The sequence below is a fragment of the Aspergillus undulatus genome (genome assembly GCF_047715775.1).
Source record: "Aspergillus undulatus strain CBS 261.88 unplaced genomic scaffold BDV17scaffold_5, whole genome shotgun sequence".
NCBI classification, from domain to species: domain Eukaryota; kingdom Fungi; phylum Ascomycota; class Eurotiomycetes; order Eurotiales; family Aspergillaceae; genus Aspergillus; species Aspergillus undulatus.
The window spans coordinates 512,136-533,287 of NW_027396609.1; the positions used below are offsets into that span (position 1 = coordinate 512,136).

Here is a 21,152-nt window from a genome sequence, read left to right on the forward strand (position 1 = left end):
CCAGTGGACAGACCGATGGAGTCGAGACACCGCCTGGCTTATCTACTCCGTCTCGGTACGTCAGCGTTAAGTGAGTTATTGATCAGCACTGACGTCGTGTTCATCGCTTTGCATATCAATCTTGTCGGCCAACGAGCTGTTCATCTGGTCATTGATAGTCAACGGCAAACGGAGTACATATGGGTCCACCCCCACAATACTCCCGCTCGCATCATCGCAAGGCAGACTTTGAGGTTCCAGGGTCCAGGAGCTCACTGTTAGGCTGTCAGCTCAGGAAGGAAGGCAGACATGCATCATGCACCGAAACCGGCTCCCTACGTCCGAATAGCCGCGCAAACACCCAGGAAGCTTGCCGAACGACCTATTTTTATCATCCAACGAGAAGCTTGGTAACCAGACTTTCAGAGGCCATCGGATCCTTCTGCACAATAATGAAGTGCTCCGTAAGCCATATCGTGTTGCCTGAGACTATACATCCGCTCTCGTGCTTACAGAGGATACTTCCGCGCAAGCTACGGATGTATGCCCGCTAAAGCTGCTACACCGGCAAGTCCCATGATAATCCTAAACCCAAACGGAGAGATGCTCCTGGTTGTATGAAGTAATGACTGCTAGAGCCTAGCATAATCTTTTGTAGCGCAGAAAGCAACAACTTACCAGATAAACACTCTCGAACTGTTCATCCATTATTCTACCCAACCGCAACCTCAATCTCAACCTCAATTTCGTTATCACGACCACCTCAAAGTGACTCTTCCGTGTGTATCGTCCGGCTAACCAAGGCGAGGCCCTTCACCCAACATGAACCCCCAGGGCCCTCAGCCCTTTCCTTCTTTCTCAACAGGACGCAAATGAGCATATGGATCCTGACGAGACCACAACTCCCGGCTCACTTCTCTCAAATCCACCATAACTCTGCGTTGCGATATCAAAATCAAAGGACCGGACCAGACGCGCTAGGAACAACAGGCTTGTACTGTTTGTTAGACTACTGCACGATGATGATCAAGTTAGAAACTCCAGTCCAGGTCGGGGTCTATTATGAGTCTATGGTACTGGTGACGACGCGGCTGAAGGATTGCTTTCCACGTCCAGACACAATTTTTGCTGGCGTGGTTCACTTGCTTTACGTTCATGAAGTAAATTTATTGATAAGATTTGCTGCAGGAACAGAGACATAATGAACCAGTTACATGCCTTGTCATTATAGAGAACCCCCCTCTCCAGGGGATAGCTTACGCGCATCAAACCTCAAGCAGTCCCACCGAGCCTTTGGCCATCATCGAACCGCCTTTCAAGCTGCCCCAGGATGCTATCAACGGAGAAATGGCTGGAGGTGACTGAGTAGTACTCAATGGCAAGGACGAAGGGTAAAGGGGTGTATATCTGGAACGACCTAAGTCAGGGTCTTCAGCTGCTCTCAAATGTCAAGGCAATCTGCTCTTGAATTGACCTGATATGCTCTTATGTCGAACCGGTAGACGGCCAAATTCCTGGCAATGCTGGGAGACCGACGGGAGCTGGACGTCCCATCCTAAGAGTTCCTCAATTTCTAGGGAAGGCGCGATGGACGTAGCAGGTGCCAGTTGCTCCTTCCTCGCCTGGTCAGGAAGCCGTACCCTTCGAGTCTTGCGATTGAGCATCCTGTCCGCATGGCAGGTGCGATGCTGGTTACTCCTTCCCTGGAAACTTTAACAGCTCTCCATCGCGCCTTCCCATACTATTGTGCTATATGGCTGCGTAAGAAGACTGGTTGGGCTCATTGCTTCTGCCACTGGGCAAGTTCAATAGTACCCTGTATGAAAACACCTCTAAGTTAACCTTGCCATTAATGTAGTGTTAGTGAAGGTGGTGGTTAGAATTTTATGCCTTAAGGCATAAATATCTATCAGCTTATCATCACGTGACAAATGCGGAGACGGGAGCAAAAAAAAAAGCGCCGTAGCAAAAAATTCTCGACCGCCCGGGTTTGCCAATCGATAAGTCCATCAGCGAAGTCTTCCTTGAGACTTTGGATACTATAGCTAGCGAAGATGCCGGCCCCTGTTGATACCGCAAAGAACATCTCGAAGAAGCGCAAGAGAAAGCACGGTTCAAGCGCTCGCGAAGCGACCGAGAATGGCGGCGACGCTCCCTCGACCTCTACCGGAGTCGAGACGAACACCAAGGCCACTATCAAGTCGGCGAAGGAGAAGGACCTCAAACTTGCGAAGAAGGCCGTGAAGGAGGAGGCGCAGAAGAAGCGGAAAGTGAGCCATTCGCCTAGCGGTGAGGAGAGTGGGAGTGGAGAGGAGGAAGAGGAAGAGGATGTGGATGATGTTGTTCGTCAGGAGGACGGTGAGGCGGAAGAGTCTGAGAAGAACGACGCTGCCGACCTTCCTTCAATGGACGCGGTCAGCCTGCCACAGCCGGATGGCGGACCTAAGAAGTTCACAGAGTTAAATCTGTCTGAGAAGACGCTTCAGGGTATCAAAGAGATGGGATTTGAGACCATGACAGAGATTCAACAGCGGACGATTCCGCCGCTTCTTGCGGGTCGTGATGTTCTTGGTGCTGCGAAAACGGGTTCAGGAAAGACATTGGCGTTTTTGATTCCCGCCATTGAGATGCTCAGTGCGCTCCGTTTCAAGCCTCGGAATGGTATGTTTGCGGCTGTCGTTGTCTTGCTGCCGGTGCAACTTCTAATTTGAGTTTCTTGATTAGGTACCGGTGTTATAGTTGTGTCCCCGACGCGCGAGCTTGCGCTGCAGATCTTCGGTGTGGCTAGGGAACTTTTGACGGCGCACAGCCAGACATATGGTATTGTTATTGGAGGCGCGAACCGACGAGCGGAGGCGGAGAAGCTCACCAAGGGTGTCAATTTACTCATTGCCACTCCTGGACGTTTACTCGATCACCTGCAAAACACCCCCGGCTTTGTATTCAAGAACCTCAAGACCCTTGTTATCGATGAAGCGGACCGAATCCTGGAAGTCGGTTTCGAGGACGAGATGCGCCAGATCATCAAGATTTTACCTGCTGAGGACAGACAGACTATGCTGTTCTCCGCCACTCAGACTACTAAGGTTGAGGATTTGGCGCGGATATCGCTGCGACCGGGACCATTGTACATCAACGTGGACCACAGGAAGGAACACAGTACAGTTGCGGGCTTAGAGCAGGGATATGTTGTTTGCGAAGCTGACAAGCGATTCCTGCTGCTCTTCTCCTTCCTCAAGCGCAACCTCAAGAAGAAGATCATTGTTTTTTTCTCCAGCTGCAACTGCGTGAAATACCACGCCGAACTTTTGAACTACATCGACCTCCCCGTCCTGGATCTGCACGGAAAGCAGAAGCAGCAGAAGCGAACCAACACCTTCTTTGAGTTTTGCAACGCCAAGCAGGGCGTCCTGATTTGCACAGACGTTGCTGCGAGAGGTTTAGATGTACGTTTTGTTATACACAGAAATGTCTGCAATTTACTAACATGATCTCAGATTCCTGCCGTTGACTGGATCATCCAGTTCGACCCCCCAGATGACACTCGCGACTACATTCACCGAGTTGGACGTACAGCCCGTGGCGCCAACGGCAAGGGCCGTAGTTTGATGTTCCTGCAGCCGTCCGAAGTCGGATTCCTGAAGTACCTTAAAGAAGCTCGAGTACCGGTCGTCGAGTTCGATTTCCCGGCCAAGAAGATCATTAACGTTCAGTCACAACTCGAGAAGCTGATTAGTCAAAACTACTACCTCAACAAGGTGAGTCAGCAATTCCCTTCAAAAACCTCTGTTTTCACTAACCCACGTTTTAGTCCGCCAAAGAAGGCTACCGCTCTTACATCCAAGCTTACGCGTCGCACTCCCTGCGCTCCGTCTTTGACGTGCACAAGCTCGACCTCGTTAAGGTGGCAAAGGGCTTTGGATTCAACGCACCACCTCGCATCGACATCCAGCTTGGGTCCAGCCTCAGCCGAGACAAGAAACAGCAGCAGCAGGGACGACGCAGTTACGGCAGCCAGCCGAAGGGAGGGCTGAAGTTTAAAAGGAAGCACGAGGATGATTAAATAATTAATTTACCAGGTATGCTTTGTGATTAGCATAAGGGTTGGAGTTTCTGTGTTTGGTTTGTTCTACATAGCTTTGCGCTACCGAGCCTGGGCTATACTATATGAAAAAGTTTCTTTAACGGTTCAGAGCTCCTCTTAAACCGCTGTAAACTAAGTAGAGTAAATAAACAGCTGAGGTTCTAAGTTGAAATGCAAAGCGAAACGTGGCTTCGATGCAAGGGCGTTGGACCGTTGGCAGGGAGAAGCTTAAATAGAGTAAACATGCCCTGGCAGGCTGGAACGTCGAACATGGAACATCGAACGATCAGACGGGATCGAACTCAGCATTTCAGGCGATAACCTAAAATGAACCTTTCTTTGCCTGAGCCTTGAACTTAAGTGCACGGAACAGGAACTGAGGGTCGGTTCCACGGTTCTTGTCAACAACAAAATCAAAGTGGCTGGATGGTTTGTATATGTACGGTGGCTGGTGTCTATCACCGTCACAGAGTCAGGGCACAGCCCAGTCATTTCTAGGTTCTCTCGCCCTGTGGGTCTAACCCAACGGCCATTGTCAGGTCCAGCCTTGAACTTTGAAAGTCAAGTCAAGTCCTCCCCGTGTGTGAACAGTGTGCGTGTGCGTGTGCGTGTGAGTGTGATATCTGCCCGCAGCAACCAGGAGCATCCCTACCCAATCACCAGGCGCAAGTGGCCTTGAGCGCAAAGGAGCGAGGATATGTGATGTGATAGAGTGATGAGTTGGCAGCAGGATCGCCAATCGATGGTCGTCCGGACGACCCGCGGTGAGCGGGCTAGGCTGATGCGGTTTAGTTCTTCTGGACGCGCAGAGCTGCCATGGCGGGATATGTACGGAAGATTTCATCCTCTTGATCGTAGAGGAGCAAGTCACGCACTAGACTACATGTGTGACTTTGAGTCTTGACTGGGAAGAGGGTACGGATGGGACAGTCTGGACATGCTCCGTATGTTACACTGTTGCGGGATCGGGAGGCGCTCGGGAAGACCCATGGTACCTTCAGAGAGGAAGTCAGGTACCCAGGGGGGCTTGTCTTTATCTACTTCACCGTATATTGAGGATGGCTGGAGGTGACTGGGTAGTACTCAATGGGAGTGACTGGCAATACAGAGGGGAAAGACATGATATCTGGAAGATCAAGTACCGATGCTGCCCATCTCGATATTGATAGCGGCCGAGGGTGGCCATGGCGACTAGAGGCTGCTACCTACCCACGTAAGAAGCCTTGCGTGGTGAGGGTCTCCAGTAAAGCCAGTTTGCAGAGAACAGTTGGGTTTATTGTTGTTATGGGTCGGAGGGTGTTGCTGTCTATTTAATAATCTTTCTTGCTGGTAGATAAACTCCTGCTTGAGATGACCTCGGAGTATAGAATCCAATGGCTGGACACCGATTTCAACAGAGACTGGGTTTGCTTTCGGCAAAGAAGAAAATCATCGAAGCTCAGTCAATCAGGATACGAGACTGCTGGAAATTAATTCTCGCCAGTCGCCAGCCCAGCGCTTCGCTCGATTGTTCGTCGGTTGAACGACTTTTTTGCGTCTCCCCAGCCTTCTCTTTTTCTCGCCCGCTCGATTCCTTTTCTCTGTTCGCCGTCTCCATCGTTCCTCGTCCTTTCTCTCGTCATTTATTTGCATTCTGCTTTATTCACCCCCCTGCTAGGTACACACTTCTTCGCCCTGTGCAGCGAATTCTTCGTGCTTGGTTGTTGGTGTCGGGATAATGAGCGGCTGAACTGTTCGCCTCCGCCAGCTGCCAGCAAGCCTCCGTTACCTCTCTCACCTCACCTCTCAGCGTCACTCACCATCCTCCTTCCACTCCGTCCACAACCTTCTTCCATCCCTCCTTGACTACCGATCAGCTGCTGCTCCCTCCTTCTTCCACTCTCTCACTCACTAATCCGCCTGCGCTGGTACGCTTGACTTTATTTCCTTCTTCCCTTACACCTGACAGCCTCTCAGCCTCACATTCCTTACCTCCCCACACCCCGCCTCTGCCACTATCCGTTCCAACCCTGACCACCCCTTGTCCTGAAGACCGCACATCGATCCATCCGATCTGTGTTAACACCTTATCTGTTAACTTCGGGGCTCAGGTCACCCCGTCCTTCCCTCTTCCTGTCCCCTTCCCTAAGCCCGATCCCGCTTCCATTCCTCCCCATTGCCCAACTACTACTGCATACCCTACCCCCTCACATCGGATGGAAAGAGAAATTCAGGGCTTCGGAAAAGGGAGTGGTCGACAGACTATGAGCTGCGAGGCTGTCTGACGGACGGGAAAATATACAAAAGAAATACCTCTCCCACTGCTCTCTCGTCATGGGCATCAACACCCGGAGACCGCTTCTGCCTGCCCCTACAGATTCTTCTATTGTCGACACCATTGGCGGCAGCGTCACAGGCACAGATTTGGGAACTGACATCTCTCGCCGCACAGACAAGACATCTTACTCGATTCCCGACGACGGGAGTCCCGTCACAATTCCCACCCACCGGAAGCACCGCTCTCGCGGTGAGGACTCCAAACTGTCGCGCTCGGGTCACCACTCCCAGACCTCCCTGCTCATCGAGTACTTCGAGGGCGGGAAGGGCTCTGGTAGTGGTACGATAGTTTCCCGGCCCAGTGTCCGCGTCCGAGTCACACCCTCGTCGTCCGGGAAAAAGTCCAAGGAACCGAGCGTTCACATCACAGACTCCGCTGGCAATCGGAGGCCTTCCTATTCCCGTCGCATATCTCTCGGTTCCCCATCATCAAAGCAAAAAGCAATCAGCGAAGGTAATGGTGATGACCTGAGCTATAGTTCTTCCGCAGACGAAAACCTCAACGCCGGGCCCGTGGAGGTCGAACTACTGAATCGCGATCAAGGCAGCGAGCTTTCCCGCAAGTACCTGCCGACTTCCGAAATCTCGTCGATGCCCGCGGATAGCATGCTTGAAGCTCCATCATCAGGCCCACGACAAATTCTCAGTCAAAATTCGGAGCTTGAGGAGGCCGAACCCGAGTCCAAAGATTATCTCAAAACGCCAGTTCGCCAAAGAAGCCGCAGCTTGAGCACGGAAAGGATCGCTCAACGCGCCGCAGAAAAGGTCACGAACAACATGCGCGATGCATCGAGCAAACGCCGAGCGGGCAAGAACCGAGGCATTGCCTCCGACTACCATGATGTAGAATCCAAGCCTTCCCGGCGGCGACACTACACCAAGGACGAAGACTTGGCAAGTCCCGAGTCTAGCTTGCTCAGCACTTCCAATGTTTCTTCAAATCGTCGCTCCAAAGACCAATATTCTTTCCACTCCAACGCATCCAAGTCCTCCCTGAATAACCCAAAACTTCTCGAAACCGTCGAAGATGCCATCCGGAGGCTGATTCTACCCGAGCTGAAAGAGCTCAAGAAAGACCAGAAGGTTGCCACGAACACTTCGAAGTTTGAGCGTGAGTTCAGTAACTCCCATTCGCCTGCAAGCTCGGAGTCCCGCGATGGCCTGGTTAGGCGACTCTCTAAACATGCAAGTGCACCAAACGTCCGAAAGCCTAAAGTTGTTCTCAACCGAGACAGCAAGGACGAAGGCCTTGTTCTTGCGGACGATTCTGTTTCGTCCCAGAAGGGCCGCAGAGCAAGCCGGGATAGCCAGATGACCGCGGACTCAGGCTACATCAAGGGTCATCGACCGGAATTGTCTGAACAAGATATGGTACGTCGGCAAAAGAGCAAAGGCTTACGAGACGCCGAGAAAGCTGGCATTGTCGGTAGTCGTCTGACCGCGAATAACCTCAAATCCCACGATTCGCGTTCAAGTCTCGGCGAGTACGATGATGAGAAAGAAAGTGAACCGAAGAACATTAACGAAACCGAATTGGTATTCCAGAAGCACAATGTTGCTCCGATGCCGTTCCGCAGCGCTCTCGAATCGGATATCATGACAAGAGCCTCTCTCCTCTCGGAGCAAACAACAGTCGCACCTGAACCCCGCGGCTCGCGGCAGGATCTAGGGTTCAAGCACAGCAACCAGTCCAGCCACAACCTGTCGATTCACAGCACCTCCGACCATGGCCGCGAATGGAGTCACTCACCGTCTGTCGAAGCCGCTGGAGCTATTGCCGCGGCAGCGGCAGCCAATCTGCTAGACACGGATCATCGCGAACCTGGCTATGGTGACCACCTCAACGCTAGACGCGCTCTCAGTCCAATTCAAAGCGTGGCTAGCAACCAGAGTGAGTCTCATGTTAGGCAAGGTTCGACGCAACATGTTCCACAGGAGTATTCCGGAGACGAGAAAGACATGGAGCCAAGACTCTCAATTGAGTCGCTTTCTTCCGCTCCTAGCACGAGTCTTGCACGGTCTCAGCGCCCCGACGGTTTTAGTGAAAGCCAGGAGAAAATCGTCCGGAGCCAGAAGGAAGCTGGTCCGTACCTTGGCTACGAGGGCTCGTCAGTGTTGTCTCGGCAGTCACCAGGCAAGCACTACGACGATAAATCGGACGACGACTACCGGTACTCACAGACGGAAACCGCAAGCATCGATCCAAAGCAAATGGCCCAGTATACGGACGGCAGTGGGAGCGACTTTATCGAAAAGGCGAACCAAGGTCGCCCTGTTGCCGAAGGTGTCGGGGTAACTCCTCGTTTTACTCAGCCTACACAGGTCGAGTCAAATGTTGCGTCGATCCTTGACCCGTCAATCTTGGACACAAAGTCCGACCAATCTGGAGCAAGCCAGTCGCACTCCAACACCTTCGTGCTGAACGAGAACAGCAGCACGAGATCCCTAGGGCAGATGAACGAGCCAGCTCAGGCTTCTCGCCAGGGAAGCCCTTTGAAGCAACGGATGGACGCTTCAAGCCCAGACGCGACCTCTTTTGGCAGACGCATGGGTGTCACTTCTCCACCACAAAGCGTCACACAGTCACTGGATGACCTAACCGAACCACAGTTGCTTCCTGGTGAGGCAGAAAGCCCTCTTCCCCAGGATCGCGGTCTTAGCCTGGAATCCGAATCTGAGATCAACACGAACCCATCCATCATTCAGGGCCCTGCTGGGGGTGGCCACGATAATGCCTGGCCGTACAACACGTCATCCGGAAAAGGCCAGTCGCCTCTTTTTGACAGCGCTGGCGCTGCTGCTGTTGCAGGTGCTGCGGGTGCCGGCCTTGGCCTGGGGTCTAGGGACGCCGGCTATGGTGATTACTACCCTGAAGATGACTATGGTGTCGATGCCTACCAAGACCAGCAGTACGCTAATGGACCTGCGTTTGGCACGCCCCCTGGCGCCAAGGACGAAGGCTATGTTTCGGCTGCCAACCCCATCTCCCCGAGCCCTGAGCCGGGGACGAAGGGACTCGGCGGAATCGACACCAACGGGCTCGGCTTGTTTGATAGCCCCACTGGAGCGGATGATTCATTTGGGCCATCACATCAACGACACTTTAGCGGCTACTCTCATGGAGTTGGTTCGCCTCTGTATGACAGTGTAACTGGACGAGGGATTGACCGTATCCAGTCCAAAGACATCGTTGCGCTCATGGACCATGTAAGTTTCATGCTTTATCATCAAGAGGAATGATTACTGACTTACACAGCTCACGGTTCGCGATGCTCAGCGGAATGCTCGAGACACAGAGATCCTGGTGACTCTAGTCCGAAGCGCCACTGAAATGCGCAACTCTTTCGAGGAGATGAAGAAGTTCATCGCCCAGCAGGATGGCATGCTGCTTGACTCCAACGAGCGACACCACGAGCGGACATACAAAGCCATCGGCGGACCGCGCCCTCTACCGACTAATGGCAGCAGGACACGCCAGACGTCTGTGGATGATGGGCAAGAAGTCAAGCGTAAGAACCTGTTCAAGCGTGCCCTCAAGGGGCTAAGCCTCAAGTCCGGCAACGATCTGGCAAGGATTGAAGACATGCTAGAACAACTTTTGGATGACATGGATGCTCTTCGAACGAGCCAGAATGACATGCTACGTAGCGGTAACCGAGGCGCAGCCAGCATTGATCTTGATGGCTACGAGCCGGAAGGCCGCGCCGGCACATCCTCCCCTGGGGATCACTTTGGTTTCCTGTCCAACTTCTCTCGGGCTGCTCCTGAACCGCGTGGAACCGCGCTTCGGAGAGATGCCGACACTCGTGTCAGTACGGTTCCGGAGGCCGACGAGGAGGATGTGGTTGACGAGCGTGGAGAGTTCCTGAGCCCGCAGCTCCCAGGAAATGCTGAGGCTCGGCATCAGAGGGCAGGGTCTGCGCCACTATCGACGCCTCCTCGGGCAGCCGTTGCCTCGGGTGGTCTCAGCAACAGCAACGAGACAACGCCAAAGACCAACGAGAAGGCACGGAAGCACAAATCCAGCAGCTCGTCCTTCTTCCCCAAAATCTCTCGCTGGTCAAAGACCACGGCTTCCTCCATGGGAGACAACATTCGCAACAGCATGCAGCCCGGCCGAAAGGAGCGAGTATCGTTCGACACGTCGCGCTCTGGATCTGATCTCGCGCCTGGTACTTACAAGGCTACAGAATACTACGATCCTCAGGGTGATGTTAGGATCCGCTCGAACTACACCCTCGATGAGGAATCCCCCCAGCAGGAGAACCGGCCTCCCTCGCCTTTGGTTCCCTCTCAGGTTTCTGAAGCTCCCAAGTACCGGGCACACCGGGACAGCCTCGACATGCAGCACCCTCAGCCGCGCCAGGGCCCTACTGGTCGATACCAGTCCCAGTTGGAGTCACAGGCGCGAATCTATGGGAACCATGGGAACCATGGGAACCACGGGAACCACTCAAACCAGTGGAACTCAAATCCTAGCTTCGCCGACGTTAATGGAGACCGGCGATTCAGCGGCGGAAGCGACGCAGGCTACTCAGAAGCCAGTGGGCGATCTTCGCGACAGGGACCCCCACGACCACCAAAGATTAAAGACGACGGGCCTCTGTTCCCAGAGAGACCGCCCAAGATCAAGGAAGGGGAGGAACAGTCGTACGCGGACCGCGTTGCTTCAAGGGTAAGCCATCAAGCACTTTCTGTTATAGACCGTTATTAACTTCATCACAGAGCTCTGCCGTGTCTCCGCACAACTCGCCGCCCGTACGCAAGCCCACTGGACCTCGCCCTCTAAACTCCAACAGCCAATACAACAGCCCCAACAGGAGAAGGCGCAATTACCGCGACAGCCCTGAACAAATTGACGACGAGCATGACTACTAAGTAATTCGCGCGCGAGTTTGACACTCGTGCTCTGCCCACTTCTTTTGATACCATACCATACCATATCACGACACGACTTGATAAAATGAGTAGTACCCTTGGTTTTTCATGACTGGCGCCTTGCATATTTGCCAAAATTATGCTTCGTCATATACAGTGCCGATGACGAGGATGTACTTTTTTTTACTTCTCGATGATGTATCTAGCGATTCCCTTCTCTGCTGCATATTCTGTCTACCATACGGTCATGTGTGTATTGAAAAGAAAGCAATGCACAAACAACTACAACCTACTAGTACCTGTCGGCGTGTCCACTTTTAGCATCCCCCACTCTTGATTCTGGGTGCGGGGTAGCTTTGGTTTTTATGCGGAGATACGAATGCCGTCATGCAATGCAACTGATTTATCTCACCTTCAACTTGACCAGCTTCCCTAACTCATCTCACCACCCCTCCCTCTATCATTTACCTACTCATAAGTCTCATCTCAACAAAATGACAACTCCCCCCTCAAACGCCGACCCCCTCGACCTTCTAATCTGCTCGACCTGCGGCACTCAATTCCCCGAAACATCAGGCCTAACGGCATGCAAGATCTGCGATGACCCTCGACAGTTTGTTCCTCCGACGGGGTGAGTAGTCTACTCAATCTATAATCTTATCTACCTACCTCCAACCAAAACAATAGGGTAATCTCATAATGATATTGAATAACAGCCAATCCTGGACAACCCTCAGCACCCTCCGCAGCGAATTCTACAAGAATATCTTCACGCCTGACCCGATCCACTGCGAGAAATTGGTATCCATACACACGGAGCCGAGGCTGGCGATTGGGCAGCGGGCTTACCTGTGCCGAACGAACACAAACACAAAGTCCTCCACTTCAAGAAGGTCAGGATCAAGTCCAGATTCGACTTTTAACATCCTCTGGGATTGCATAACGTACATCGACGACGCAACAATAAACGAAATCAACAAGCTCGGCGGAATCCACGCGATCGTCATCTCGCACCCGCATTTTTATACCACGCACCTGGTTTGGGCGGAGATATTTGATTGTCCGGTTTATTTGTCTAGTGAGGATGAGGAGTGGGTTGTTCTCAAAGAAAGTGAAAATAAAAACCAGAGTCAGAGTGATGAAGGGAAAGGAAGAAAGAGGCAGGTTTTCTTCTCGAATAACTTGCTGTCTTTCACAGCGTCCACGAGTGAGAACGGAAACGGCATCTACGAGGGAGATGATGGAAGGGCTGATATCGTTGCCATTAAGGCGGGTGGGCATTTTCCTGGGAGCACGGTGTTGTTATGGAGGAGTTTGAAGACGCTGCTGATTGCGGATACGATGGCGGTTGTGCCGAGTGGGAAATATTGGGTTGATCGACCGGCTGGGACGGCGTCGTTTACGTTTATGTGGTCTTATCCGAATATGGTGAGTTCCGGTCTTTAGATCTTGGTGCTTAGGTGCGGAGGCTGACTGTGTTGGAGATCCCGCTGTCTGCAGATGATGTACATGGGATATGGAAGGCTATTAAGCATACGGTGTTTGATATCACGCGGGGCGCATTTGTTGGAATGGATACAGATACCGACAGCAAGAAACGTATGTTGGACAGTGCTCAGATCTTCGTCAAGTCAATGGGCTATCTGGGTCATGCGATTCACCAGGAAAAATGTCTTTGATGCAGCGTTCTAAAGTTGGTGTTGTACACAATGAACTCAATAAACATGCTTTTGATAAGACTGGTAATGATGATCCAAGCGAGACAGGCTACAAATCAGAAAACGGGCGCACAGAGGTCCTTATTGAAGGAATGCGCGAATGATGCTTTGCTGTTGCTAGTGCACTAAACTCCAGCCCTTCGCTGATCGGAAACTCCCCTGGAAAACTGTCCGCGGACCTGTCTTGACGTTCGTTGAGCTCAATCATCGAGCGGTCAAACCGAGGGTTCTCTGCAACCAAAGAGTCAATCGAATATGGGTGAGCGACGACGCTGAATGACGGGTCTCTCTCGGCCGCAACGATCTTGGTGTACTGAGCTGCCGGAACGATCTTGCACTGTCGTGCAATCGAGGTGGCAGATTGCACATTGGTCACTGATAGACTTCTCCCCAACGACGAATAGTTCGAACCGCTACCAGGCGTCGGTCCAGACGAAGAGACACATGTAGTCCCTTCCCTCCCTTCATCGCCCAATATCCCCTCTATCCCGTCTCGCGCATTTTCATTCACCACTGGGGCCTCATCTTCGCTGACCAGAGTATTAAGCTTCGGTATGCTCGCAGCCAAGGAAGCTGATGCCGTTGAAACAGCCGACGCAACCGGAGATGACACGCGCAGAAGCCTTTCGTCGTCTTCTCTCGATGTCTCAGCTTCGGCCTCGTCTTCCTCCGGGATCACAAACGCCTCTACCAATTCGGACGGTGTAAGCTCCCGCTGAGGCAAGGCTTCGGCCGCCGCAACCTGAATCTGCGACGTAATCTCACAAACACTCTTCTCAAAATCATCTTTCGTCATCGAGTCAACGAGGTTGGAAATGCGCTGTTCCCGGCGGTCTATAGCGCGACAGATAGCCGAGTTCGGGTCGGAGATGGACTCTGGATTTGTTCTGGTGATGCGTAGAACGGATGTCGTCCCTTGTAGAACTCTGAGCTCAACAACTGCTCTCATTAGGGCGAAGGCGCTGGAGATATTGACGTTGCCGGCGATTGGTTTGGCTGGCGGGTTAAAGTCGTCTGGGTCATCTTGGGGTTGGGAGCTGTCTGGCTCGGAGGATAGGCCTGCACTTGGGGTAGAAAAGCTGGTCATCTTCGCCATGGGAAAATGCATGGCTCGAAAGCCATGAAGTGTTCATTGTGAGGGGGAGAGTAAACAGAAATTATATGGAAGGATGTGGTGGTGATGATAAGGATAGGCGAGGAAGGTGCGGTCCATAGCACTTGCCTTGTGCACCGGTATCGAGATAGACATCACAGAAACCGAGGAATCAATGTTCTTTTTCAAATCATTTGATGAGTCGAACCATTGAAATAGTTCGAGTCAGCAAAATCCACTCAGGATGTCATTCATCATTCATGCCGGCTGTTCCCATCGTCAGCTCCACTCGCCCTCATCGATCTACCCCACCTCCATCCTTCCTTATAATTCCTTTAGCCTCCTCAGTCTTCACCGATTCTCCTGTCTAGCGCTTCTGTTCCGCCCCTACAGATCTTTCTCTATCATGTCCTCCGTTGAAGTCTACCCTCTCCGCGGACGCCGCTTCGCTCCCCTCAACCCCTCCAACCGCGAGGCATCCAACGCACCCCAACTAAAAGGCATCGTATTCGACGTTGACGGCACATTATGGTACGCCGTCCACTGTATAATAGACCCAAAAGCTGACCATCGCTCTAGTCTGCCGCAAAACTACATGTTCGGCAAAATGCGGTACGCTCCCGACCACCAGAGTCACGCCGAAGCAGTCATTTCAGCGGCCCTTGACATCACAGCTAAACCTCAGCAGTGAGGCCCTAGGAATCAGCAAATCAGTCGACATCCTTCATCACATCCGCAATTTGCCAACAGACGATCAGAGGCTCGAAGCAAGCAACAAGGTCAAGGCCATTGAGCGCGAAGCAATGAAGCACCAGGAGCCACAGCCTGGACTTGTGGAGTTGATGGAGTATCTACGAGATAGGGAGATCAAGAGGGCTTTGTGTACGAGGAACTTTGAGTATGTCTCCACTACTCATCTGGTGATATTTTGGATATGTTCAAGCTTGGACGAACTGGGCTGGGGCTAAGCCAACGAGTCAGGAAGCCTGTTACAACCCTCCTCCAGAACCACCTCCCGGAGCATGTCTTCATGCCTATTATCACCAGGGAGACGCCGGGGCTACTGCCGAAACCTGACCCAGCGGGGATTCTACATATTGCAGCTGAATGGGGCTTGAAGAACCGCGGTGAGAATTTGATCATGGTATCTCTACCTTTCCCAAGTCCTTTGTGTCTTTCTTAGCCTTATTTGGCAGCCTTGACGTCTGCTAGGTCGGTGATAGCATTGATGATATGACTGCCGGGCACGCCGCGGGCGCTGCAACGGTGCTGCTACTGAATGACCATAATGGTCACTTGAAGGAGCATTTGCACACGGACTTGGTCATAGAAAAGCTGCATGAGCTCATTGACATTCTGGAAAACGGGTTCGTAGGGCAAAGGACCCGCGTGGAATTGCCTTCCACTGCCCGCAAGGTATGAGGGTGAAAATTTGAGATGGGGAGGGACCCTTTGGATACTGTACAGCATAGAGCTTCCCCTCAAAGATCGACATATCGACCGTCCTTAATATGGTCCGTAAACCGCATAGACAACGCGGTCCAAAAGTCCGAACACCTAAACGCTACTGTACACGCAGACGTAGTCACCGACCTGCAGCTCATTAGTATCAAAGACTCATACACATAACTCTTCAAAGCCGGTATTTATCCCAGGCTTTCTTTCCCGCACTAGGCATGGGACGGTATGCATCGCCGCCTCCGCCTCCGCCTCCACCACCACCTCGTTTGGCCCGGCCATTCCCACGACCACCGCCACCACCTCTCCCGCCACGAGGACCAGACGATCCTCCTCGCCCACGCCCAGGTCTCCCCCTATCCCGAACAGGGGACATAGAACGTTGCCGCGAGTTATAGTTCCTGGCGTAAGGATCTTCGCGGTCCCGGTAGTCCCTTACGGACGTCTGCGGCGGCGGGCCATTATTCTTGTTCCCTCCAATTCGAATATTGATGTTGCCCCTGTTTCCTTTACGGTTACCTCCAGGGGGGGCCCGTTTACCGTTCCCGCCACGGGGCATGGGCATCATGTCATCGCTTTCGGGAGACGAAAATCGGTGATAGTGATTCTCGGCCCGGCCACGGATTTTTAACCCGCCTGGTGGTGGAGGCGGTGGTGCGGGACCACCGCGCCGCGCGCCAACAACGGAGTTGATATTCGTGATTACGTTGGGGTCAATTCCTCGTACTGTAAATGACGACGAGAGGAACGCGCGTGTAAGAGAGGGGCAATCGCCAATAAGATGACGGTTACTTGTGCAGTGGGCGCAGGAGATGGAGACAAGGACTGGCATGGCGGTTGTATCCTGTCTCGGCAACTTCCAGAGAAAGTCGCAGTCTAGTTCGAGGTGTGAGGAGGATCCGCACAGGTCGCAGGGTACTTCGGAGGCGGAGCTCTTCAGGGCCGACGGGCATTGTTTCGCGTCGTGGCCGCGCTCGCGGCAGCGTTGGCAGCGGCGCCATTTGGGGCAGAGGGTGCTCTGGTGTTGGTTCCAGGCTCCACAGTGGACGCACTGTAGTTCATGTTAGTATGTGGTTGTCAGTGGATAGGGAGCCAGGTGGTGAAACGTACCTCTTTCATGGGGCAAACTTCGGTGTGATGACCCTCACGCAGGCATTCCGTGCACATAATCGGTTGTTGTAGATCGAGATCGTTGATGTCCCGGTTGTAGAACACAATCTTCGCTTGTAATTCTAGGTCCTCGCGGTCGAGGTCTGCAAGGACGGATGGTACAGCAGGGTATCTCTGCGCAAAACGACGAAGCGCACCGTCCTTCGAGTTGTCCGAGCCATCGCCTACCCCGTTCTGAGTGCCGAATATATCAACCGTAGCGACCGGTTGCGAGACAGGTAGAGCTTCAGGGTCGTAGCCGTCGCCCTCACTATCTTCATCGGAAATAGAAATAATATCATTCTGGCTTCGCGTCTCGCCCCGCGACTCGATTGTATTCAACATAATGGAATCGTCGGCTTCCGAGTCCAGAGATCCGGAATCGTCCGAGTCACCAGATACAGGGGACTGGTCGCCTTTGATCTCGCCATCTTCCGTTTCAACATCACCGCCCTCGTCGCCTTCTTCCGCTCCTTCCTCGTACCGAACCGGTGAGCCAGACGCGCTTCGACTCCGCCAGTACTTCCCATTCACAGCCTCGAAACCCTCGACCTCGACAGGTTTGCGTTGAGGCACAGAAGAAGTAATCTCGTTTATATTCGTATTCGCACTCGAATTCGCACTCGCATCCGCATTCAAATCCGCGAGCGTAGCTTGCGCTTGCGTTTGCCGACCACGCAACGACGTCCTGATCACGCCCCGACCCGTCTTGTTCCAGTTCGGCGCTGGCGCACTCACGCCATTAGCTCCAACTCCAACTCCCATATTCGGACCCGCTTTCTCGTTGTCGTTGTCGTTCTCGCTCGCGCTTGAACTGTCGCTGTCACTGTCGCTTCCAGACCCGGAGTCCGAAGAATCCGACTCCGAACCAGATGTACTCGCCTCCGACGCCGGATCAACCTCTAACCATTCCTTACTGAAGCTCGCGCCCCGCGGCACAAAATCCTGGACATCAGTACCCTGTGATCCCTTTGAGCGGCGCCGTCGTTTATTTGGTGGCTCGCGCGAGGTGTGTCTTGAGGAGTGGTTGCTTCTGCTTCGGCTTCCGTGGCGGCTTCCGCGGGCGCGCTGGGCGGGAAGGGACGCGGTTCGGGAGTCTTCCGCGTCGCTAGGTAGATTTGGCGGTGGCATTCTGCGCTGGATTGGAGGAAGATGGATGTGAGGAGATGCGCTGGTCAGGGCGATGAGATTGTTTTTGGCGGGTGGAGCTGAGTGGGTCAATGGGAATCGAAAATTTACGGAGCGGCGGGGGCGCCATGTGTGCGGATTAGACCAGTAGACTAGTAGTATGTCTACATTGCTATAGAACGAGGTTGTCCTAGATTTGGTCAGTAAATTGGAATTTTGCGTCTCTGACAAGCTAATGTATCAATATATGCATCATCACATTGACGAAGACATTTCCACACATGCTAATAGGGTATCTACACCAAGTGAGGCAATAGATGAATCAACGACGCCGGACAACTCCTATGACTGTCAAAACTCCTGGCTCAACGTTCACTCTCCAGCCTTCGCGAGCTAGCATCTTCCCAACAGCTGGCCCAAGGCGCGAAGTCCCATCATGACTGTGGCGCCCCAAGCCAGTGATAATGCGGTAACCACCCCGAGCTGCATCACCATCACTTCCCCGCATGTATTTTGAATCGCCGAGCGACTCCCACCAGTCTGAGACGTGATCGCTTGTAATGCGGACTGCATCGTGGACCGGGAGGCCGTGAAGATCAATTGAGTTGGGTGTCGCATTTCGCCTTGCAAACTCATCGGCCGAGGCGGCGGCGTTCCTCTTCGCGCGCTCGAGATGCTCACGGCCAACGGCGGAATAGTATGCGGCTGCGCCGCCCATCAGTTTGTCTGACTTGCCTCGTCTATATGCCGCGGACGCCTTTGTGAGTGCCTCTGTCCCTGCGGCGTAGTGGTAACCTGCTGCAGCGGTTACTTGCTCGTAATCGCGAGATGAGCTTGACGTGGCTGTTCGTCGTTTGGGTGCTTCTTCTCCAATGTCTAGTGGCGGAGGCGTACTTGTAAATTTGATCAAGTCCGCAGCTGGTCTAGGCGCTGGGACTGTCATGTATGCTTTCGCCATTTCGTGTGCAGCCGAGATGGAATTCCGGGTGATCGCGAGTAATCCGGCGAGAATTTCTGGGATGATTTCCGGAAAGTCTTGCGCTAATTCGTCGACTTGGGCAGCCATGACCGGATTCTCATTAATGGCTGTTCTATTCTTTGGGGCATGTGAGTTCGCGAGTGCCTGGATGGTAGCAGACAAAGAAGCGCCGTTGGAATGGTAAGTCGAAGTGACTGTTTCCTTCTTGAGTATAGGGAATGTCCGAGCACAAATGAAGTCGACATCTTTCTGGGCCGCATCCCACTTGTTGATAGTATTGCTCGAATCTGGCAAGGCAAAGTCACTATCAGGACTGTCAGACGACCCAGCGTCTCGGTTTTTGCCATTCCTGTTCTTCCCTTTGCGCTTGCCCCTCTTCTTCCTACTAGCATCACCATCTTCAAACCCGTCCACGCCCTTTGGTAGGTATATCTTTCCTTCTTCTGGATCTGGCTGCCCGTCTTCAAAGAATGCGAAGTTGAGTAGGACATCCATACATCGATCAACATCGCCGTTCGACTTTCGCAATGTATGCTCGATGGTGAAACGTTCGGAAGTCGGGAACATCTCACTCAAATAGTATATCTTGTCTTCTTCGGTGGCACCTGACAGCGAGAGCGTTCCATCCGGGCCTACAATGTACGATACTCGAGACGGGCACGTTGAACGGCTTCTGTCGCTCAGACTGAGAGCAGAGAACTCACTTGTCGTGTCGGTTCCTGGCGAGCGATTTGTGTCGGCCTGAGATAGACTCGGGTCTGAATCGTGCCCACTACTCGAGTTCAAACCACTTGTCCCCGAAGGATCGAAGGGCTGGTCTTCCTGCTCCCATGCCGAATATTTCAGCGCGTCAAGCGTCTCGCGCAGCTGCTTGAGCTGTGCTGAATCCGCAATGTCATAGTCGAAGACTATCGCCGTAAACAAGGCAGGATCAAGGGGCGGGCAGTACTCTTTCTCCAAATCCTGTAGCATCGTGAGATTCGAGTCAGTTTGGCGATCAATAAAACAGAAGGCGCCAACCGGCCAGCTGCCTCGGGAAAGAGTGGAAGACCCGACTGACATTCAACGTCGCTTCATTGTGCTCAACCATCGTCTGAGTCGCTCACAATCCGGCGCAGTTTTGATTCGAGTCTCCTGTGCATGCCTTTTGACGAGGGGTTTGTGCGATTGTTGGTTTGTTTGCTAAAGTGGGGGATCGAGAGAGCAGACCGAGATGAAACCGCGACATTGCGCGATGACATAAGAATTCATGTGCAGACACAGTGGGACCCATTAATGCTCCATTCAACAAATACATCTACTTCAATGTTTGATTGTTCGCTTGCTCTGAGCCTTTGACATACAATTCAGGAACAAACTATGACCATGATCGTCATCTCGAAGCCAAAACTATCCCAAACTGCCTCGGAAACTCAACCATCAATTCAACTGCCGTTGATCCAGTGACTTCACATAGTCCTGATACAATCACGATTGCTAGACTTCCATCTCTTCATTCTCCATTCCTGTCTCCTCGCCGCCCAAAATTGAAGGAAACCCGCTACCTTCCTCCTCTCCAGACTCTGACCAAGGGAGCTCCTCTCCAAACTCAGACAGACTTCCTAGAGGAGACTCTCCGAGTCCCTCTCCACCACAACTCCCGCCACGGTTCGCGTAAAACGGAAAACCGCTGCTCTCGGGCGTCTCTCCGCTCTCGGTCGGGAAGGGAAAGGCTGGGAATGACTCCGATGGCTCTGGGGATTCGCCGCCCTCCCCGGGGAAGGGGAATGGAAATAGTCGTTTCTCGGCTCGCGAGACGCGAGTTGGAGCCGCGAGGGCTGCAGCGCAGAGGCTGACGAGGACGGTGGTGATCGAGTACTTCATTTTGTTGGTTCCAGTTGTATGGCTTCCGCGAAGGGGGAGATCTGAGTCCGGGGCAAGACTATGATGAGGTGGCTGAATTGAGATGAGACCAGTGATCAACCGAGTTGAATGCTCCTGAAGGGCAGTCGCCATTTATACTTGTTCCATTGTATTGTGTACTCTCGATCAACGCCCATGGGGAACACTACATCCTCCTTGTCCAACCGACGAGAAGTGATCATACGAATCCCTGACCTGCCCTTTGATCCTGAGCATACGTACCAGGCAAGGATACGACATGACCGGGATTTAGAGGCATCCATCCTGGTCTCGAGTTACAGTGGCCCTCGGCATTGCGTTAACGCGTTGAAAAAATCTACACTCGTCTAACAGTGCTCTCGAAGTCACGTACACTATTCCGACCCCCAAGAGGTACCGTAGAAACGCTTTGGGGGCGATCTCAGTTTTTCCATTCAGCTAATGCTTGCTGAGTTGGAGAGTTCGACATACTTGCAACAGTTTCTCCGA

At 52.8% G+C, this 21,152-nt stretch overlaps 8 protein-coding genes across 8 annotated transcripts; 4 read left to right on the forward strand and 4 right to left on the reverse strand.

Annotated features, from left to right (window-relative positions):
• The first annotated feature begins 1,983 nt into the window (after positions 1-1,983).
• On the forward strand, positions 1,984-4,255 carry has1 (ATP-dependent RNA helicase HAS1). The gene is made up of 4 exons (XM_073756680.1): positions 1,984-2,640; positions 2,704-3,425; positions 3,477-3,737; positions 3,791-4,255. The coding sequence occupies exons 1-4, from the start codon at positions 2,034-2,036 to the stop codon at positions 4,040-4,042; spliced, it is 1,842 nt and encodes a 613-aa protein (XP_073619593.1). The 5' UTR covers positions 1,984-2,033; the 3' UTR covers positions 4,043-4,255.
• Positions 4,256-6,170: 1,915 nt separating this feature from the next.
• Positions 6,171-11,607, forward strand: BDV17DRAFT_174907 (uncharacterized protein). The gene is made up of 3 exons (XM_073754835.1): positions 6,171-9,586; positions 9,636-11,054; positions 11,105-11,607. Exons 1-3 carry the CDS (start codon positions 6,377-6,379, stop codon positions 11,255-11,257), a joined length of 4,782 nt encoding a protein of 1,593 aa, XP_073619594.1. The 5' UTR covers positions 6,171-6,376; the 3' UTR covers positions 11,258-11,607.
• A 144-nt stretch (positions 11,608-11,751) lies between these two features.
• Positions 11,752-12,936, forward strand: BDV17DRAFT_287695 (putative metallo-beta-lactamase domain protein; the record flags this gene model as incomplete). Its single annotated transcript, XM_073761226.1, has 3 exons — positions 11,752-11,888; positions 11,974-12,685; positions 12,742-12,936. The coding sequence occupies 3 exons, from the start codon at positions 11,752-11,754 to the stop codon at positions 12,934-12,936; spliced, it is 1,044 nt and encodes a 347-aa protein (XP_073619595.1).
• An 88-nt stretch (positions 12,937-13,024) lies between these two features.
• On the reverse strand, positions 13,025-14,062 carry BDV17DRAFT_287696 (uncharacterized protein; the record flags this gene model as incomplete). The annotated part of the gene is made up of 1 exon (XM_073761227.1): positions 13,025-14,062. One exon carries the CDS (start codon positions 14,060-14,062, stop codon positions 13,025-13,027), a length of 1,038 nt encoding a protein of 345 aa, XP_073619596.1.
• A 412-nt stretch (positions 14,063-14,474) lies between these two features.
• BDV17DRAFT_287697 (putative haloacid dehalogenase-like hydrolase) lies at positions 14,475-15,490 on the forward strand (the record flags this gene model as incomplete). Its single annotated transcript, XM_073761228.1, has 5 exons — positions 14,475-14,599; positions 14,648-14,680; positions 14,757-14,966; positions 15,050-15,212; positions 15,281-15,490. 5 exons carry the CDS (start codon positions 14,475-14,477, stop codon positions 15,488-15,490), a joined length of 741 nt encoding a protein of 246 aa, XP_073619597.1.
• A 211-nt stretch (positions 15,491-15,701) lies between these two features.
• Positions 15,702-17,806, reverse strand: BDV17DRAFT_287698 (zinc knuckle domain protein; the record flags this gene model as incomplete). The annotated part of the gene is made up of 2 exons (XM_073761229.1): positions 15,702-16,577; positions 16,637-17,806. 2 exons carry the CDS (start codon positions 17,804-17,806, stop codon positions 15,702-15,704), a joined length of 2,046 nt encoding a protein of 681 aa, XP_073619598.1.
• A 159-nt stretch (positions 17,807-17,965) lies between these two features.
• BDV17DRAFT_174665 (Smr domain protein) lies at positions 17,966-19,978 on the reverse strand. Its single transcript, XM_073754834.1, has 2 exons — positions 19,843-19,978; positions 17,966-19,745 (listed from the first exon to the last, which is right to left on the reverse strand). Exons 1-2 carry the CDS (start codon positions 19,870-19,872, stop codon positions 18,126-18,128), a joined length of 1,650 nt encoding a protein of 549 aa, XP_073619599.1. The 5' UTR covers positions 19,873-19,978; the 3' UTR covers positions 17,966-18,125.
• Positions 19,979-20,258: 280 nt separating this feature from the next.
• BDV17DRAFT_287700 (uncharacterized protein) lies at positions 20,259-20,645 on the reverse strand (the record flags this gene model as incomplete). The annotated part of the gene is made up of 1 exon (XM_073761230.1): positions 20,259-20,645. The coding sequence occupies one exon, from the start codon at positions 20,643-20,645 to the stop codon at positions 20,259-20,261; it is 387 nt and encodes a 128-aa protein (XP_073619600.1).
• Between the last annotated feature and the right edge of the window lie 507 nt (positions 20,646-21,152).

Coding starts and splice junctions, on each gene's coding strand:
- has1 (XM_073756680.1), top strand. CDS start 2,034: ATGCCGGCCCCTGTTGATACCGCAAAGAACATCTCGAAGAAGCGCAAG. Junction 2,641..2,703: donor CCGTTTCAAGCCTCGGAATG/GTATGTTTGCGG, acceptor TTTCTTGATTAG/GTACCGGTGTTATAGTTGTG. Junction 3,426..3,476: donor TTGCTGCGAGAGGTTTAGAT/GTACGTTTTGTT, acceptor ACATGATCTCAG/ATTCCTGCCGTTGACTGGAT.
- BDV17DRAFT_174907 (XM_073754835.1), top strand. CDS start 6,377: ATGGGCATCAACACCCGGAGACCGCTTCTGCCTGCCCCTACAGATTCT. Junction 9,587..9,635: donor TCGTTGCGCTCATGGACCAT/GTAAGTTTCATG, acceptor TGACTTACACAG/CTCACGGTTCGCGATGCTCA. Junction 11,055..11,104: donor CGGACCGCGTTGCTTCAAGG/GTAAGCCATCAA, acceptor ACTTCATCACAG/AGCTCTGCCGTGTCTCCGCA.
- BDV17DRAFT_174665 (XM_073754834.1), bottom strand. CDS start 19,872: ATGGTTGAGCACAATGAAGCGACGTTGAAT. Junction 19,746..19,842: donor ACAATGAAGCGACGTTGAAT/GTCAGTCGGGTC, acceptor ACGATGCTACAG/GATTTGGAGAAAGAGTACTG.